The sequence below is a fragment of the Manihot esculenta genome, chromosome 16 (genome assembly GCF_001659605.2).
Source record: "Manihot esculenta cultivar AM560-2 chromosome 16, M.esculenta_v8, whole genome shotgun sequence".
Lineage (NCBI taxonomy): Eukaryota > Viridiplantae > Streptophyta > Magnoliopsida > Malpighiales > Euphorbiaceae > Manihot > Manihot esculenta.
The window spans coordinates 31,942,093-31,962,679 of NC_035176.2; the positions used below are offsets into that span (position 1 = coordinate 31,942,093).

General features: G+C 34.1%; 3 protein-coding genes across 4 annotated transcripts; 1 reads left to right on the plus strand and 2 right to left on the minus strand.

Moving 5' to 3' along the window:
• Window positions 1-1,453: 1,453 nt before the first annotated feature.
• LOC110603692 (peroxisomal fatty acid beta-oxidation multifunctional protein AIM1) lies at window positions 1,454-8,789 on the minus strand. The gene is made up of 18 exons (XM_021741530.2): window positions 8,567-8,789; window positions 8,380-8,451; window positions 8,225-8,287; window positions 8,089-8,145; window positions 7,903-7,970; window positions 7,746-7,827; window positions 7,546-7,601; window positions 6,909-7,211; window positions 6,554-6,640; window positions 5,760-5,934; window positions 5,254-5,375; window positions 4,862-5,025; window positions 3,784-4,038; window positions 3,260-3,381; window positions 3,058-3,179; window positions 2,676-2,824; window positions 1,993-2,131; window positions 1,454-1,796 (listed from the first exon to the last, which is right to left on the minus strand). Exons 1-18 carry the CDS (start codon window positions 8,658-8,660, stop codon window positions 1,761-1,763), a joined length of 2,166 nt encoding a protein of 721 aa, XP_021597222.1. The 5' UTR covers window positions 8,661-8,789; the 3' UTR covers window positions 1,454-1,760.
• A 2,859-nt stretch (window positions 8,790-11,648) lies between these two features.
• Window positions 11,649-13,300, plus strand: LOC110603043 (probable protein ABIL5). 2 transcript variants are annotated; one of them, XM_043952062.1, is made up of 7 exons: window positions 11,649-11,936; window positions 12,044-12,126; window positions 12,203-12,350; window positions 12,428-12,542; window positions 12,633-12,675; window positions 12,787-12,940; window positions 13,040-13,300. In XM_043952062.1, the coding sequence occupies exons 1-7, from the start codon at window positions 11,664-11,666 to the stop codon at window positions 13,139-13,141; spliced, it is 918 nt and encodes a 305-aa protein (XP_043807997.1). In that variant the 5' UTR covers window positions 11,649-11,663; the 3' UTR covers window positions 13,142-13,300. The 2 variants fall into 2 exon arrangements, with proteins under 2 accessions (XP_043807997.1, XP_021596389.1); XM_021740697.2 differs by having other exon boundaries at window positions 12,443-12,542.
• Window positions 13,301-17,789: 4,489 nt separating this feature from the next.
• Window positions 17,790-20,197, minus strand: LOC110603314 (rop guanine nucleotide exchange factor 9). The gene is made up of 7 exons (XM_021741007.2): window positions 19,915-20,197; window positions 19,706-19,822; window positions 19,468-19,619; window positions 19,298-19,372; window positions 18,935-19,207; window positions 18,532-18,852; window positions 17,790-18,451 (listed from the first exon to the last, which is right to left on the minus strand). Exons 1-7 carry the CDS (start codon window positions 20,195-20,197, stop codon window positions 18,074-18,076), a joined length of 1,599 nt encoding a protein of 532 aa, XP_021596699.1. The 3' UTR covers window positions 17,790-18,073.
• Between the last annotated feature and the right edge of the window lie 390 nt (window positions 20,198-20,587).

The window sequence follows — 20,587 nt, forward strand, 5'->3', positions numbered from 1 at the left end:
TTTCAACAATCAAATACTACAAAATCCAATGATAACAACAAAATAAAACCGATAATTCAAACAATCAAACAAAACAAACAAGCTCTTCGTTGAGGATGGAGTACAAATCAAGCTAGTGTAATCTTTTTATCCCAAACAATAGTAAAAGATGGAGGGCAAGGAAAAAAATTTTCTAGTAAGACGAGGCATAAGCAGAAAGGGACCAATTTGGTGTGAGACGACGAACATCAAGGTGATATAGTTTATCTGAGGCATTGCAATCACTAAGTTTGATTTAGAACTAAATGAATTTGATCGAAAAGCACTGCCTAACAATGTTGGGGACAAACGAGGGAGGGGGACCATGGGTCCAGTACAAGGGAAGATAAAGGAACACAATAATCACATGGAGCCACACTTTTGCTATAGAAGGGACCAGAAAGCAGCCAATTGAAGAGTGGGACCACGAAATGCTAAATGAGCAAGGAGGTTTGGCAGAGTTTTGGTTCTATCAGATACAGATTAGTCTTTGAGGGACTAGCAGTGTCCTTACGAGGACCATTCACCCATTCGCCGGAAAGCTAAAAATCAAAGCAAACAAAAACTGCTCCAAGTAAATCTTCAATCCGTGACCTTAATTGCTGTTCAATGAACCAAAAATTATTTACATCTCGATTCTAGTAGGGAGAGAGAACTCATGATATGGACGAAGAAGAGTGATCTTCCCGTCCATAGAGGGGGCAGAGGAAAGATTAGAAAGAAAGACTACTACTTGCCTTGGTCATAAAAAAAAAATATACTCGGTCAATTTTTGAGGAGGCGACTCATACATACAGTTAAATTAAAAATCCAATCCGCCTTAAAAAAAAAAATCCAATCAGCGTCGCCGCCTCAATCCAATAAATTGTACCGAATTTAATCACACCTAATTTTGATGCAAAAACTCCCCTCTTTAATGCATCTCAGTTGAATGCTTGGAACTGAATTGATTCCAGGAATTCAAATTATTTGTGGGTTTGGAAATTCTTTTTTATTTTATTTTGTTTTCAACTTTTTTTTTAGTGACGCTATTTGCAGATTTATAAAAAAAACACATACTCATTATTTTCTATTTTTATTGAATTTAAATTATAAACAACTTTATTTTTAGATGGTTATTTATTAATTAACATTTTGGTATATTCTCTGTTTTTTTATTGCTTTATTACAAAATTAATGTTAAAAATAATTAATTTTGTCTTCTAAAATAATATTATCTTCGATGCACATAATATGGGTACATTAGTAAAAGAAAAATAAGATTATTGTTTTTAAATGCATTAAATTTATTTTTATTTTTAAAAAAGTCTATCTTTAAAGAATGGAAGAATAATATTTAATGTCACAATAACGAAAAATTAATGCAATATATATTATATATATAACTCCAACTAATGATACTATGAAAATACATTGTTTCCATAATATTTGTAGCTGCCAGAATGTGAACCGATTATCAATTATTTTAAAAGGGGAAGAAGTTTGCAAGCAGAGTAAATAGCTAGGCTTGGATATGTGGACCAAAAAGTTCCAACTATCGCACAGACTGTTTTGTCTGCAAAGCCGTCCTGATTCTTACAAAAGTATGGAAAAGAGTTCCAAGAACATGGCAAGTGAAACAATGAGCATAACTTCTGATGACCACGCTATTATTGCTTTTAGATTAATGCAAGAATAAGGAAACAAATAATTGTTAACTTTATTTTGCTGATACGCTTGAGCAATCTCTTTATTTTCTGAACCTACATGCGAGATCTGGACGATGAAGCAGGGGCACTCTGCACGAAAGAAAGAATGTCAAACTTCACATGTATACGTCAGTATGCTTCCAGTAACGTTACAGAGCTATTACTTCACGGGAAAAAAAAAACTAGTAAATGTATGCAGCCTCATAGAGTCATTTTACGGAAAATAATCGCAAGAATTGCAGGTGTTTTGAGGGAGAGAATTAATATGAAGGTGTATGATTCTTACCAACAGCATGCCTTTTGATGCCCTTTCTTCCAAATATCTTGATGGTTTGTAGAAGTTACCGTATAATTGGGACCATTTCTTCAGACTCGTATATATGTGTTTAGGTCCAACTGTGTCTGCCCAAAAAACAATGCCACCACTGCAGCGAAAGAATGATTATCATGAGATATAATTGCCCTAAGAAGACGTGCCCTCGAACTTTTATATAATAGGTGGTGTATCACAGCAGATTGAGTTTTTTACCAGCATATGCACGGAAGATTGTGGTCATCATATGAAAATGTTAAATTAGCTGACTACTTGACTATCTTGATATCCAAGTTCCAGAAAGAACTAGGATAAATCTGTTTGAACAGAGCTACAGTTTTCATATCTGATAATATGTCATAAGCGATACAAATTCACCATCCATTGATAAAGTTGCGGTCTAATTCTATATATTTGCACTGATATTATGCATTCAAGAGAAATACAGCCATCAGCACAAAACAGACCAAATTGCACTTATAGTAACATGTATGTAAGGACTTGCAACTCATGTAGCCTACAATCCATCTATGCAGTATCTACATAATCCACAAATGCGTGGACTCAATATTTAGAACAAAGCAAGAGGAAAGGTTTACAGTGTGGTTTTAAAAGAGCTCAACTAGGTAACAGGTTATCCATAAAAATTTATTTACCGATAGGATGGGAAGCTCATGCCTAGCACAGATGCAATGTCAAGATCTGATGCTCGAACTACCACGCCCTCATCCAGAACACGACATGCTTCATTTACTACTGGAAAGAGTATCATCTCCACTATCTCTTGGTCGGTGACATTTATAGGCTGTCGTATTCCATCGAACATGAATTAGGAAATATTGCATTGAAGATGCAGAAACACAGCTATGATGCGTCTATATTTCAAAACACCAGTGCACTCAATATGATCTTAAAGCATTTGCTCTTTGCAATTATAAGCAAGCTACCTTTCCTTTAGGCAAAACCAGTGTTCTCAATATAATCCTAAAGCAATATAATATCATTGCATCTGCTTTTTGTAATTCTGAAACAAGGTACCTTTCCGTTAGGCATAATATTGGTAACCCGCCTAGACTCCTCAATGATTGGTATCACTGAAGGATCAGGTTTTGGTTTGCTTCCCTTCTCATAAATGTAATATCCTTTCCCATTGTTTTTACCTGAAATGACAAAAGTGAATGAGTTCTTATATCAAGAAAAGAAGGAAATATCACTTTGATGCAAATAACAATCTTTATACCATTTCGTCCACTTTCAACTAAAAGTCTAACTAATGGAGACAAGAATGTACGATCAGGGAATGCATTAGCAAATTCTTTACCCACTGCTACAGCAACTCCATATCCAGTTAAATCCTGAAGCCTGCAAATATGAGCATAGAGATGCATAATATATCATTCATCTTACAGTAGACTGCAATTACAACAAAATTTGAGAATTTCTTTGAAGCTGTGAGATGAGGATAAGCTTAACCAAGGTAGTCATTGTTGCTTTTCTATCGGCAATATGCTGGCAGCGAATCTAAATCCTATTATTCATTATCAAAAGTTTGGTTTTACAGGAAATTTCCTGGCGATAGGAGAATTAATATCCCCACCTTTTCATGATCTTAAAAGTTGTGCCAGACAACTTTTTTTTTTGGAAGTTATTACATGAAATTGACTGAAAATTCATCTCAAATTCTGTTACACATGTTGCAGCAATATCATATATGCACTTAAAACCATGCAAAAATAGATTATAGCATTAGAAAAAGAGAATTACTGGAAAGGACCCATAGGTAGGCCAAAAGTGCTGATCAACCTGTCAATTCTGAACACATCAACACCTAAATTGACCAGAATATGTGCACCTTGCGAATAGGGAAAGAAAGTGCGGTTGACTGCAAAGCCAGTGCAGTTACCCACCACAACAGGAACTTTCTTTATAGATTTTCCAACCGTCAAGAGATCAAGAATTACTTGTGCAGAAGTCTTCTCTGTGCGTACAATCTCCAGAAGAGGCATTATATGAGCAGGACTGTCCAAAAATAAGCTACATTAAACAAGATACAATAAAAGGCTTTGGAGTATAAAAACTGGGCTTTATTATCAAAAGAAATAGCTAACCAAAGAATTACATGGACTAAATAGGGAAAATAGCATTACAAGGCATTACTACTGATTTTACTTTTCTCAAGTGTTCATATTGTTCCTACATATCATATTATTGTACCAAATAATCTTTATAAATCCCCTTTGTTCTTTTCTTGTCAAATTTAAAAGGCTTGAAGGTAAAACTGCAGCCAATAATACAATCTTCTCTCTAGTGCAGAGGTGAGGACAACAAAATAAGATAGATAAACCTCATGGCCTCACCAGTTGGATAATTTCAATCACCCAGTTAATTCCCGTAAAAAAGAGTTAAAGTTTAATTCCTATATGCAGCAAAGCATACAATATCTTGCATAGAAGAAGGCCAGATTGGTGACAGTTTAGAGCTAGCTCTCTAATATCCCAAAAAGAATAGTAATTTCTATATATTTCCTGTCTATACAGCTGCAGATCAATACCATCTCTATATGAATGATAAAAGGTTCCATTATGAAAGGAAAAAATATTCAGGAATTTGTATTTAATTAGAGATAATATTAAGTAAATTATAGAATTCTTACTACATAATAACAATGATGAGATATATATCATCACAGGACAACTTCAATAATCAGACCATCAATAGAAAGCTTCTCAAAGGAAAAGATTTTAAATAGCTTTCTTGATTCAGAAATCTAAAGCTTATGTCGGAAAATTTGGAGTGACGATAAAGTGTGACCTGAGAAGAAATGAAGATTATTAAGCCTAACCTGAAAAAGTGTGCACCTATAATACGATCTCGAGCGCTGGTCTTTTCTCCAATTATATTGAGGTCAATAGTAGATGTATTTGTTGCCAAGATGCAGTGAGTAGGACAGGCCTTCTCAATTTCACTAAAAATTTTTTGCTTCAGAGGAATACTTTCAATAACAGCCTGTAAGTGGAAGTAACTATTAGAAAAATTTTTACAGAGACCACAAGTGTTGCAGTTTATGTTCACATCAGAGAAGAAAACCTTGAGAATAATAATTACGAGTAAATACAATCACCAAGAATTCACTGTTGACAGAATATAAATTATGTATTGCCATTCACTCATTAATGGTATAGAAACACAAAATAATTTCAAAATTTCATTAAGTGATACCCAAGATTTACCTACCTCTATGACCATATCAACATCTCTAAACTCTGAGTAGTCCAATACACCTTTGAGCATTGAAAGTGCTTTGTCTCTCTTATCCTGTGTTAACTTACCTCTTGTAACTAGGCCTCGAACATTTGCTGTCAAGTGAAACAATATATCATGATTTCTTGAACATGGAAACAAAGAAGATAGAGAAGAAAATAATTTGAATAATTTGAATAATTTGAGTTGTTGGGTCTAGTTCCTACTTCCTATTTTAAAGAGTTCAAATTCACATTCTCCAGCTGGACATATGCATAAACCAGGCTTCTATTTATGCAGAGCAGAATAGAGAAATAGAAGAAAAAAAGATAGAGAAGAGAATCAGGAAGAAAAGAAGCATAAAAGAGATGGGAAGACAGCATTGCTAACAAGAAAAGAGAAGGAAGAGGGATTTCTAGGAAATTTATCAACAGAACCACTAAGATAGAGTTGATGATAATATCAGTAATTTAATTGTCAATCCCATAAGTAGTAAGTACCTTCTATCATCTTTATTCCTTTCAGAAGATATTCAGAGTTTATTTCTTTCAGTACAACATATATGTTGCTCACAATAAGAGCAGTAGCGATGCCAGAACCCATCAGACCTCCACCAATGACAGCAACCTTCTTTATTTGCCTGGTTTTGAGCCCAATATCAGTAACATTAGGTACCTGCCATTTTTTTTAAAAAAGGAAATGGATGAGATCAAAAGAGGAAGTTAAATAATATCGGCACAAAATTTTTAATAAATTACGTATAAAAATCAAGTGATAACAACATAATTATATGATAAAACATATGCCAAGTAAAAACAAGAGAGGAATGTCAAGTACAAAAACTCAGATGTCAACTGCCATGAAAAAATTATCAAAATCAACATCTGCAAAAATATGCTATGCAATATCTTCTAACCTATGCAAGAATAGAGCTCAGAAAGCTATAGCATGCATCCATAACGATTTCATGGTTACAAATTCAACTTGGTGTAACAAACTCATTCCTGGCTACAAACTTCATCTCAAAAGAGAAAATGACAATAAACAAACTATATTTCATAGACAGGAAGACAGTATAATGACTTATACGCCAAAATAACTTATCCAAGTAAACAATCAAAGTTGGGAAAGCCAACCAGAAAATTTTCAAACTTAACACTTAAAATTCAACAATATATCCAAAAAAATAGGTGAAATCACAAAACTTTATAACCTTAGGATTATCAGCCACTAGCGAACATTTCACAAATGAATAACAGAGCCAAAATTATAAATCTTGCTTCATATCCTGTACCTTTGATGTTGCACGCTGAGCAAAAAAGACATGAATAAGACCTTTAGATGTATCTGATATGACTAACTCCTTGAATACTTTTGCTTCCTGCAATAATTCATCCATTAGCATGTATACCAGGATACCTTAGACCAGATAGTACTGTTGTGCAAGTCAATTACTGCGTGCTTTTCTGTAACCAAGCATAGGACTCGATGAAAGTCAATTACTGCACACAGTAACATCTTAAAACAAAAGTAAGCATCTCGTTTAGAGGAAAGATTGACACAAATCACTGGAAATGGAAAATGGCACAGATATTTTATTTGGAAAATTCCATCCAAGTTTATCAAATTGTATCCAAGCCCATAAATACCTTTAGGACTCCATTATATCCTCCATGAACAACACCTTCCTCAATCACATCAAGGCATGCCTGATGCTGAGGCATATTTGGGGCAGTCTTCTTGGCCTGTTGTCTGGCAGCTTTCAATATCTGGCGTGCTTCAGACAGGGAGCAAATCTTGTCTGTCCTGTAAAGAGAACGCATCCATGGTTTGTGCCTCTCTTTGATGTCTAAAGCCCATTGCCGAGATACTTTCAGCAGTTCTTGAGAAGACACAATAATATCAACAAGACCAAGCTTCTTCCCTTCTTCAGATGTGATTGGTTTGGATGACTGCAAAAGATTAAAAACATGAACAGTCCTGACAAGTGGACGAGTAAAAGCAATATAATTGATTAGATTTGCAGACTTATATTATAAAGAGCAAGTTTCCAAATTAGGTCCATAAGATAAATAACATGTAATTTCACCTAAATTTTTCTCCAACATTAATGACAACCTTCAAAAGTACAAGGTTATTAAGTTCAACTAACAGTATGAACCTATATGGAGAGAGGAATTAAGCTGCTGTTAATGAATCTTCAAAGATTCTCCAAGTTTTTTTTTTACATCTGGAATGGTTCCTTCACAAGTTGTCTCTCCTAAATTTAATAGATAGAAGATTTACCAGCATCATTTCAATGGCTTTTGACAGTCCTACAAGCCTTGGAAGACGTTGTGTACCTTAAAAGAATACCCACAAAATAATTTAGTCTGCAGTTGCAAACTCAAATGCAAAAAATTAACAGCACTTGAACACAAGTGTGGGAGTGCACATGCGCTCTTTTCTTCATGCAAACAAGTATTTCCATAAAAAACATTTCGTACCTCCAAACCCAGGAATTATTCCAAGTGTCAACTCCGGCAAGCCAAGTTGAGTTTTAGGTGCAACTACACGTGCATGACATCCCTGCACAAAAGATAACTCCGATGAGCAACCGCACAAACAGAAACGATTATGACAATGAAACGAAGCCAAACAAACCATTGCTAGTTCTAAGCCACCTCCCAGTGCTAGTCCTTCCACAGCCGCAACAACAGGCTTCTTGCAATCTGTACTAGTAAAAGAACATAATTAAAGCATACTGATCACTGCTAAAAAAGAAAAACTCCAAATTCATCTCAAAATGTCAGAATTAAAACAAAAAACAGGTTAAAGTAGGACAAGTACCTTCAATTGTGTTGACCACAAGGTCAACAGATACATCAGGGACAAGTGACACATCGCCTGCCACAGCACAGACTATAATTGTAAGTAACTTAGTGTAATCCAAGTCTCTGAAGTACATAAATAAATCAATCCGTACCAGTTTGGTGGACCTTCTGCATGACATTGATATCAAAACCACCGGAAAATTTCCCATACTTGCCTTCACCGGTTAAAAAAGAGATATATTACGGTGAACAAAATGTCGCCAAAACTTCATTAACTATATATAATTTTTGATAAGTAGATACTCACCAGTCAATACGATAGCTTGAACGTCGTTTCTCCTTGTGGCCTCATCGAATTTCTCCTTCAGTCCGGCAATAACTGCGCCGCCAAATTCGATAAAATGAATCACAAGAAGAGTTTACCTCGGAAAAATTCGAATCCTATGATTAAAAAAGGCAAAAAAAAAAAAGAAATTAAGAAATCAGCTATTTACTTGGAATGGCCAAGGCATTAACGGGAGGATTGCACATGGAGATGACAGCAACGCCGTCGTTTCCGACCTCCAAGGTGACATGAGGCTTTGCCATGACTCCTTGAGAAAGCTAATAGCACAGCGTCAGAGGATATTGGTTTTCCAATCACTGCTTGTAAGAGGAAGAGGAAGAGGGAGAGGAAGACGAAGGGAAATTATTATACACTTTCAGCAGAAGTTCATTGGTCTTTCTTTTATATACATATATAAAAAAAGGTCAAAAAAATGAGAAACACGACACTTTCTTCGGTACTAGTGTGAAATTGACCAACACTCAGTGTGAATGGTCCACTTCTTCGTAGTCGCGTGGACTGTGATGGTTGGGGAGACGTAGGTGTGGGGTAAATAGTACTCGGACGATGAACCACAACTGATAAACTGTAAGAATTTGATTAGGTGAATTTTATGCTCTTGTTTTTTTCCAAAAAAAATATATAAGCTTGCGTTGATAAAAGAGGCTAACCATAATTTGATAAACTATAAGTTTGCATCGATAAAAACCCCACTTTTGTTGATCAATTCAGGCCAATAAGTTTGCCAAAAAAAAAAAATCAAGCCAATAAATGTGTGCAACTTCCTCAACAAAATATCACAAAAACTCTTCTGTCTCACAATAATTATTATTTTAAAAAAATAATTTTAAATTATATGTTATGTTAAAATTTTTTAAAAAATATTAAAATTTATTTTATATACATATTGTTATTAGTCTTAAATCATTTAATACTAATATGTAAAAAAAATAAAATCTGAAATTTTCAAACTAAAAAATTTTGTATTTTTTATTTTAAATGAAAAAATTATAAGAAAAAAATTCAATTAAATTGAATTTTTATAAAGTTTATGATTTGAATATGTTAGATAAATTCTTATAAATATTTTAGATAAATTATTATAAATATTTTTAAAATTAATGCTATTAATTAATTTTATTCAATTAAATTTATATATTTTTAATAATAAAATGTTGGGAGGTATGTAATAATAGACTAAAGCAAAGGCAGAGCTATATAGCCTCATAATTGCTGGTGAAATTTAGCTATTATTAATGGCTAAAGCCGGCGGCGTCTTTCTTTCCTTACCAACCATACTTTAGTTTAGACCGATGCACCAGCGTTTGTGAGGAAAATGACTCCAACACGCGAATCACATTGAACTTGATAAAGCAACTCAATTTCTTTCTAATCAGTCCACCAAAAGACAAAATATACGTATATGTGTGCAACTCAAATTCTTTATTAAAATTTTTTTAAGAAAAAAATACTATTTAAGCTTAAAAAACTCATTAATTAATTAATTTATCTTAAAAATATATTAAATATTTTTAAAAAGTTATTAATTAATTTTTTTATTAATTTTAATTATTAAATATTATATAATATATAAAATATTTTTAATATGAATAAATTAATTAATATATTTTTTAAAAATGTAAGAAATTAATTAATAAATTTTTTTATATTACAGCAATTAGGTAATAATTTTTTTTAAAAAATATCATAAAACATATTTAAGCTGTATAAATGTGAGAAGTTATTAAAATAAAATAATTTTAATTAAATTTATATATTTTTTAAAAAATATATATATCAATTTTATTTTGTATTTTTACTAAAAATAAATAAAATTTTGAATCAACATAATATTATTAATTTAAAATTTATTTAACTATTGACTAAAAATATAAGATTTAATTAAAAAAATATTATTTAATTCGATTTAAATTAGACTTATTTTTTTTTAATTAAAGGTGACCCTACACTTTTTTGACAGAGTTGGGTTCAAATATACATTTGTCAAATAGTTTGGTCCGGCCCAAAGTTCTCAACAAACAAACAACCAGTTGATCTATGTGCCAGCAATCCGGCGAAGACCTACTCTTTATATGATAAACGATTGGAAGAGGTGGAAAAGGATCCATCAGGAAAACAAAGGAACTGAGAAGAAAGATTCCCAGATCTTACTATCATTATATCCATTCCAGCTTCTCAGGATGCATAAAGTTTCTCCGGTTTGCAATTGCAAGTATACGAGTTCAATGCCATAAGAGCCAATGTAAAATCCTCTTGCTTAAAAATGCGTCAACAGATATTCTGAGTTCCTGGAGTTGTCTATGCTAACTGTAACCCTAGAATTGCAGAACTTGCCTTTAGAAGCATACAAGAATCTGAGGAACGTGCTATGGACATCTGAATTCACTGATCAAGACAAATTCCTATCAGAGATAGAGCAATGGAGAGCCTGCAAGAGGATCTGCTCAGTTTTGTATTGCTGCTCATTGATGGATTTTGGCATGCTAGACCTGCTCATGATAGGAGAAATCCTTGCACATGCTCATTGAACTGAACTTTTCAAATTGACATTGCCGAAAAACCTCCAAATGAACAAATTTCAGTCCTGCAACACATTGGCTCACTAAAAGCAAATTAAGGTTTTGGACAAGAAGCGGGTTTAAATCATCTAAGTGAGAAGTAAAAGCTTATGAATTTTGATTTGTGTTTCGTCACATCCCTTGATTAGCTTAACTGCATAGTTAGATTTTCAAGGTCCCTCTTCCGGGATACTCAGGAAAAAGATGGAATATTACCCCTGTGGTTCAAGAGCCCTGTTGTTTTTCCTCCCTTGGAAACGTTGCTTTTGTTGCATAGAATTCTATTCATGGCAAGGCCAGCTATTCATTTGATAAACAATTGAAAGGGTAAAAAAGGAGTGAATCTTGAAATCATCTCACTAACGAAAAAATAAAAATAAAAATAAAAAAACACCAACGTTGTTTCTGTATCAAAATTAAGATTAACTATTCCTAATATGTTTAAACAAGCTTCTTCCATTCTCATTCCATAATCCTCTAAGATGATACAGTTGTTCGACAAAAAAAAAAGATGATACGGTTGATTAGATTTTTGATGATTGATTATGAAATGTGAGAACGTGGATCATCGTGCCAGTGTTTGTGGGAAATGACAAAAGAAAAGAAAGGACATTATATCACGTGACCGTAAAGGTTTCTTTATAATCTTTGGCTTTTTGTGTACGAGCTTCAAAGAATCTCTACTTAATGGTTTTTGGATGTTTCGTTCCCTCGCTTCTTCATTTTGTTGTATCACGAGGCTCTACTCTTCTTTCTGTCTCTCTGTTTCTATACACAGACAAGACAACACTCAATCTATCCACAGTTTTCAAGAGTGAACAAGAAAAAAAAAATCAAAAGATAAGGAGAGCAAATTGCTTCTTCATCTTCGCTTTCTATACACAGCTCTCCACAACATCTGCTTGTAGAAAACCAGATAGTGAATCCGAAAACATTATGAGTTTCGACAAGTCCCTTCAAGTTCTTATCTTTGTCCCTTGCTTTTTATTTTCTTCTTTCTTTGAACGTTATCTACATCTTTTCTTGGATTCAATCATTTCATCTAAATGTCGTTTCTGGGTTGATAGGAACTCAGAGACCTGCGTTCACAGCTGCATTATGCAGCAGATTACTGCGAATCAACATTCTTGAATGTTGAAGAGAAGAAACTGTAAGTCCTCTTTGCGAGTCTTATTGGACAGTAACGTAAAAGCTGCGTCTCCTTCATCAATAACTATATATTGCAGGACTGTGGAGAACACAAAAGAGTACATACGCAGAGCTGTGGTTTCTGTTGTTGATCATCTGGGATGCATCTCTGCTAATCTCAATCACATCATTTCTAAGAACAATGAATTTTCTGAGGCTGAACTTAGAATTAATACCTTAAAGCAAGTCAGTATCACCCATCTTAATCGCCAACTTCACAAGGTTTTCTATCATCTTTGTGCTTCAATAACATGTGAGATTAGCTAATTTTCTTGCAGAGACTTCTTTCGTGTGAACAATATGCTCACAAGCTTGCTCTAACAAGAGTAAGATGGAAGTCAAACTGGCCAAAATTTCACCGCCGCTACTTATCAACTCGTAAACACTCTAAATCACAATTTCTGATCTTCTGTAATTTATTTTCCACAATATCTGCTTGACAAGGTTCAGAATTTCTCTCTTTACCAGCAATCACAAATGTTGAGATTGACAAGTCAAATGGAGATGAAAGGTATAGCACTATCAACCTGACACTAAATATTTCATGAGCTTAATGTTCTGAAATTGACATTATCAGACAAACTGAAACTAGATGTTAATGAAGCCATTGTATCCTCTGCAGGAACCTCATTAATTGTCCAGATTCTCCAATTACCAAAGATAAACATGGATTTAAAGCAGAGGACTTGCCACTTCACTTGTACAAATGCGCACTGCCTGTTCGTGATGGCCTCTCAGTACTGTCTAAAGGTCCAATTCCCACTTTTCATTTTCAGGTAAGTTGTCATAATATGTTATCTATTTATAAAATAAAAACTTGTTATAATCTCAGTTTTAGCAAAATTTTAACTCTTCAAGCGCATGCTTTGGTGCAGGAAATTTCTCAGAAGCATGGACGTTATAGATTGTTCAGACAATCAGCAAACAGTAGCGGCGAAATCTCCTCGCTAATTCGACGAATTAAACGAACAACATGAATTATTTGGAAAATTCCATGTATTTCTCTTGCTTTTTATTGAAAAGATGATAAAAGCTTTAACACTGTAGTTGTTTGCGTTCAAGGATCAATAGGGTCCCCAAGAGCAATTACGATGATACCATTTGGATGTGGAATTAGTTTATTGTTGCTTTTTCTATTGGTTGATTTTTAATGATTGTGGAGCTCATAATATTATCCGTGGACCATAACCGTTCCTAAGCCCGGCCCACAGAGCGCTAATCGTAGCTGACAGCCGACGAGGCTTCTTGGGTCGTTTCCATAGGATCGTGACACTTGTCAAAGGCAGTCAAAGTAAATAAATCATAAAAAAATTTAAAGTTTTGCAGCTATTTATATAAAAGAACTGGCGTCTTTTGCTCTTTGAGAGAGAGAGCGAGGGAGCGAGTCAGCGAGTCAGCCAATTGATCTTTCTTCCATCACACTAAATGCTTATTATCTTCTAGTCAAATCAAGTCAGTAATCGATTGATTCTGATTCCGATTCTTTCTTTGGAAACGTTGTTCGAGTCCCTCCAGTATGCTCTTCTTTGTTTTTGTATTTATCTTGCTTTATGTGTTATCTGATCTTGCAATTGTGATTTATTTGGAGTTCTGTTCTCGTTTGTCTCTTAGCTGTTCAAATCATGGCATCGCTGATTTTGGAGACATCATTAAATGCTTAAATGCTTATAACTTCTACTTGTGAGTATGTTTTTCATATTGAATAACAATCAACTTGTGATGAACAATGGAGTTGTGAAAATGCTGGTAGATTTTATCATATCTGCCAAACTCTTAAACCTCAACCCTTAAGGTGCAGATTGCAGATGCAGTCTGTTCGCATGTTTGTTGTAGATTGTGGTGAATGTCTTATAGCGAAGAGCTATGCAAAAATTATGGCAATCTATGGGGAGCGTGTCACGGCTCTCAGCTCTGTAAGACACTGTGATATGATTTTTTTTTTGTTTTTTGAATAAGCTTAACGTGAATTAATAAATTAAGTAATTGAAACACTTCTGATTCACGAAGGTAACGGAATTCTCTTAGTAGATAGCAAGCTGGCACTCAAGTTAAGAATTCCAAGCTTTTTATGTTGAACCAAAACTGATTTGGCTCTATAATAATGTCACTCTTTTATTCCAAGGCTCACTATTGACAGGTATCGTCCCTGATAAGGTTACAGATTACTACAAGCCGTGTGACTGAGCCAAATTAACATTAGAGGTTAATATATTATAGAGGAACATGTTGATCAAATTCCACCATATGGGAGATGAGCAAGTGAAAGCATATCTGCTAATGAATTAATCAGATGAGGGATTCAAGAAATACTGTGGACACGGTTGACTGCAATACACTTGCCAAAATCTAATAAGAAAAATGTGCAGCTATGATGTGTTCAAAAGTGCAATGGTTTATCCAATTATTTTGAACTAATGGTCCTTTCATTAAGAAATTTGATATTCCTTTTCCAGGGATGTATAATGAATGGACTATGGAGCTGAAAGCAATGGCTGATTGGATTATCAGCAAGGGCCAGCAACTATTTGATGCTTTATCTGCTAGAGGTATTGCTTCTAAAATTGCATTTTATGCTTTCTTACTTTTTCTGGTTTGCATTCTTCTGTCACTGGTATTGTATGTCAAACTGGAAGTATGCCTTGAAAACTCTAAAACTCAAGAAATTATTCATATAAAGTCATTCTATAACCATTCTGTATAATTTCAATTTCTTTTCCTTTATATAGCTAGATATATTCGCCCATAATATAAGACCATTGGTTTCCAAAGTGCTAATAACATTCACAAACGCCTTTTACTTAGAAAAACACTTGAAGATAAATCATGTGCAACTGTGACTGCGTCAATTATGCCTCAAATAACATTTGGAAATAAGTCCAATTAAACCCCCTATACATTTATTTAAGGATTAAATTAGCCTAATTTTTTTCCAATTAAGCTCATGTATTTTTTCTCAAGAACCAAATCCTAACCTAATATGATATTATTTTTTAATAATAAAATATTATTTTTAATTTGAAACATAAAGAATTTAGTATTTCAATTAACATTTAAAAAAATACATAAAAATAGTAAATAATTTTTAAAACTATAGAAATGAAATGTTTATGATTATTAAAAATAATATTTTATTATTAAAAAAATAATATTATATTAGATCATGACTTATTTGACCTTGGGGGCTTAATTGGCCAAAAAATTTCATTGAACTTATTTGATCATTGTCTAAAAGTATAGGGCTTAATTGGACTTATATCCGATAACATTTCTACAACAGAATATGCATTTCCACCATTATTCTCTATCATTACTTTGTTTTTAACTAACAATCTTTTTTATCTTTGGCCTACATTTGTACTACTGGATGTATGTTCTAGTTTATGTACTTGATGAGATTTGTGCCTAACTCTCTTTTCGTTCTAGGCAGGCACTCCAGGTGGCTGGAGTCACAATATCAAGTAGATTGGAATGTTTACTTACACTGGTTTGAACTCTGAACAAGTCGCATTCATGACAAGAGATTATAACATTTACATGACATGTGATGGGTAATAATAAGATTCTATTCCTTTAGAAATTGGAAGCGTTTAAGATAGTTCATCTTTAAACTTTTCCACATTCTGTGCATTGCTATACACTGTGAAAATCATTTTCACTTCCTCAGAATGTAGATTGCATTGTTTTGACCATCTTAAAATTTTGTGGGCTTTCTAGCTTTTAGTGGAAAATGGAGTTGAAAGTACAAGATTCTCCATGGTAAACATGTCGGTCCAAACTGATGAATTCCTGTCCTCTGCCACCCACTTCTGATCTAGTTTTTGCTGCCCTCACCTCATTGAGGCTTTCGTCTACCACCTGCTCGTAGTCAAGTTTTTGCCACCCCACCTCATTGAGGTTGACAAGATAAAACATTTTCTTCTGCGTTTCTCTGTGATTGATAAATCCTTTTTCTCTATTATTTACTTGCTTTTATGGAAACTCTAGTTCTTTTGATCCCTGTTATTCTACAAATTAGAGTGTACTTTTTTCCCACACAGTTTGTTCAGCACATTATTTGTGTAGCAAAGAACAATGGTTTCTCTTATCCTCTTTCACATGCAGATTTTTTCAACCGATAGTTTTGTACCTGTAGCTGTAATAACAGTAAGATGAATGATAAAGCAAATGATTTATCATTTTTCTTTCTCTGCTGGAGTATAAGCATGGCAGTTCTTAGTCCTAGGATGATTCCTCATCTTGCAGATGGTATACATGCTGCAGTTACTTGCTTTGGTTAGGATCATAAATTTAGTAAGAATTCCTGGTTATGAGTGTCATTTTTGCAGTTTTTTCTCAAATTTTTCAAGAGAATGTAATGATTGATACTTGTCCACAATCCCAATTTGGATCTGGTGGTTAGGGCTATTTATTGTGATGCTGCATCATTAGCTCTTCCCAACAATTAGCTTGCATATCAAGGACATGAAGGGCTGTCTAATCTATTTACTTCGTAAACTTTAAAATTTACCTCTCAATATGAAATATTTACCTTCTTTTTTTTCTTTTTTTTTTGATGTAGCATGGATACTGTCGTAATGAGGACTACATGGTATTCATTTTAATCAAACATATCACAAAGGGCCAGAAGCAAGGTGCTTTTTTATTGAAATTGTAAAAGAGAAAAAGCTAAAGATGTTGTAAAAATGAATTTATATTTCAAAAGATTTTAACTTACCAATAAATATTTATTTTTGACCTTTCAAATATTTTTAGATATCAAATATAATTATCTCATTTTATAAGATTTTATGACCCTTGCAAATTTTATTTGTGAGATATTTTGCATATTACAAGTTTAATTTAAATTTAATATTAAATTTAATCGTTATGATTTTATGCAGATTTAATTATATTATTTCAAGATTTTTATAACAACTTACGATAATTATTTTTTCACCGTAAATAACTTGCATTTTCGCAAAGAAAATTACTCTTATTTTCTACTTTATTTCTTTTTTTAAATTACTCTCATTTTCTACTTTATTTTTTTTCCTTCTCTGGATTATAAATTAGTAGAAATAAATTCTTATTATTTTGATTTTGAAAATTAAATTCAGAGACTGCAAAATAAATTTTTAATTACAGTATCTAACACGACTCAGATTTTATTATTCTGTTCTATTTTTTCAACAAAAAGATGGGTGCTTTTACAGCTGCGTGGCAGTCCTTTCTTGCTCTTTTGCTGTCTGTTGGATTTTTTAGTAGTCTGGATGCGGTCATACTGAGGAAAACATACCATTCATTTAAAAAAAAGTATATCAGAGAAGGCCAGAAACAAGGTGCCCTTTTATTGAAATCCTCGGAGAGAAAAAGCTGAAGACGGGTGCTTTTACAATTGCGGGGCAGTCCTTTCTTTTTTGCTGTCTGTTGGATTTTTTGGCAGTCCAGATGGCTCCCCCTATCTGAAAGAGGGAAGTTTGGTTGTCTCCTCGAATGCTGCGTGGTTGTAGGAAGAAGAGGAGATAAGAGTGCATTTGGTTGGCCTGAAAGTCCACTAAAAATTAATTTTGGGATTTCTCTCTTGTATGATTTTGTTGTAACAATCTCTTTGCAGCTTTAATATTTGAGTTATTGGGATGATTTTATGTTCGATGAATAGAAAGGATTGAAAGAAGACCAGAAAGTATGTTTCAAATGCATCAAACTCAGTAGTTTTTTATGGAGATTTCTCTATCCTGTCTTTCGAGGAAGAACAATAGAACAATTACTGACCCAACAGACTCCTACCAGGTTGTTTGTTATATACATTTGATAAATGAAGTTCTCTAACTACATTTCTGTATGTTTGTCATTTTATATCTGTTCCTCTCTTTTTTCTTTTCATCTTTCTTCTTTTTCTCCTTTTTTTTTTCTACATTCGTTGATGATGTTTAATGCCGAGAAGCTGGACTTCTCATTACACTCAAACTTTCAAGCTTCTCCAAGTAGGAAAATCTCTTGCTCCCAATGAGTTTGAGCTTCTTATCATGTTCGCCCTTGAAGTGGCTCTCTGTATTGTGGAAGTAATTTTTCTTGGTACCTACATTCCATCCCATGAAATCTGAGAGTGTCAATGGTGTTGTCTCTGCAGAGCTCAACTTGTCTGTTTCTTCCTCTGGTTTCTCGTTCTCTGAACTTTCATCAGATACTGACTTTAGAGTTCTTGTCATAGAGTCTGAATAGAAAATATCCTCAATCCTAGACAGGATTGTGAATGCTAAGCTTTCTATTGTTCTTGAGTAACTTTCTAGAATGGCCTGTCCTACGTCCTGTGCAAGATATGCAAGCTCTTTCAATTATAGAAGAGGAAAAATTAAAAAGAGATTGGTTATACTGTTGTTGTTGTTACCTTGCTGTACTGAATCTTGCTTATATCTAAGGCAGATTGTGGAAGTCCTGGGAATCTTTGTTTGAGGATGATTAATATGATTTCTGCTCTCTCTTCGAAGATTTCCCTTTTCTCTAAGCTCACCCCTGAGCTCCAGGAAGACCTTCCATCCTTTTGGTGCATTTTTCTCTTCCAAATCTCAATAGAAGCCTCAATCCTGTTCTTGAGATCAAGTACTTTGTGCTCGGTTGACAGGTCCATGGTTGACAGGAATTGCTCGGGATCAAAGAACTCGACTGTTATACTCTTGTAAATTGAATCTCCAAGGCTTTCTCTTCCATTCTGTAGACATCATGAGGAGAGAAGTTGATAAAAAGGTAGTATCTTAGAGCAAACAACAGAATGTTTCTTTCTTCATGAATACCTTGGGAAGGGACTCGATGTAGTTCTCGGGGACCTCCATTTCTGATAGCACCTGTGCATTTATTGCCATGGCTGCTTTAAGTACTTGATTCACAGAATCCTTCTGGAATTTCAGCCATCTTCGTGTTACTTCCGATAGCCCTTCTGGAGGAACCTTAACAGTGGGAATCCACCATTTGTCACCATTTCTTGGCATGGTTCCTTGCTCTGAATCTTCTCCATCTCTGGACACGTACCAGAACTCTGTCTGGTTTTCAAACTGTTCTAGTTGGTCCTGTTCATTACCGTATGATCAGAATATTGTTCATGTGAACAACGTTCCTCTCCAACAACACAAACACACGCATACACAGAGGGAACTTACAATGAGAATGCTGTCAAGCTTGCGCAGAGCAGGGATGTTCATTAGCAGATCACTTCTTTGCCGTGTAACCATGATCTATCAAAGCAGGATATAAGTACCTTTTATGAATCTGATGACTAATTGTGTTTGATCAGTATCAAAGATGATCAAATATGCTTAGACTTGTTTACCTCCATATTGATTCCATCCTTGGATTGTTGTGAAGGAACAAATTCAACAATGTGATCTGTCACTGCTAGAAGCCAATCAATTTCTTTTTTCCACCTTGTTTTCCTCTCTGGGTTCATAGGTTCTAATCTCTTTTGTTCTCCAAAAATAAATGCTGCATCACAGAGAAATCAAAAATATCAAGAACCCTATTGTCAAACAAAAACTAACACTAACTACTTATATGAATGTAAATGTTACCAGCTAGGTTTGTGATTGCATTGGACAAAGCCAAGGCTGAGGAAACACCTTTTCCACCACCAGACATGTCTTCACCCAGAAGCAACTTAGCAAACCTTTCCTTCATCATATCCACATCTGCAAGAAAGACACAGAACAAATGCACACATCAGAAGAGAGAGATTAAATCAACTTTGTGAAAGACTAGTAGAAGAGTCTAATATTTTTACCCGAGGGACGCCTTGCTCGAGCATTTGGTATTTTAGCTCCGGCAGTGTCAGAAAGATTAAGAGGACTTCCTATGTATTGACTATGACTATGACGAAGAGATTCACCCACATGCTTAGGTATATGATTTCTTGATTGCACCTTGTCATCAACAGTATTCCCTCCACTTCTATTGTCAAGGATCCAGCTGTGAGCATTTCTTTTTCCTGGGTTTTCAAACATCCTTTTCAAATGAAATGATTTGGCTTTCTTAATGTTTTGTTGGCGTTGTAATTCTCCAACCATCTTGTTCTTTCTTTATCTTGAATCTTTCTGGGTTGTGTTGTGAGAGGAAGAAAGCTAGTTTTTGTTGATTGTTGTAGTTGAAGAAGACGGTGGGCTGCATGTTCAATAAATAAAAACTTCATAGAGAAAGGACGTAAACAACTATAAAACAAAACGGCTAACTAGAAACTAAGCCAAGTAATATTGTTTTAAGTTAGTTGAAGAAATGAAGGGTTGAAGAGGTCAATGGAAGCAAATAAGCCCGGGAAAGACAACCAAAAATAACTAACTTTTGTGTATCTCCAACAGAGGATATAGCAGTCTCAATCCAATATGGGAAAGATCTTACATTTATAGACAGTTTTTAGATACCTTGTCTGATTTAATGATGTAATGAAGACAATCACTTTG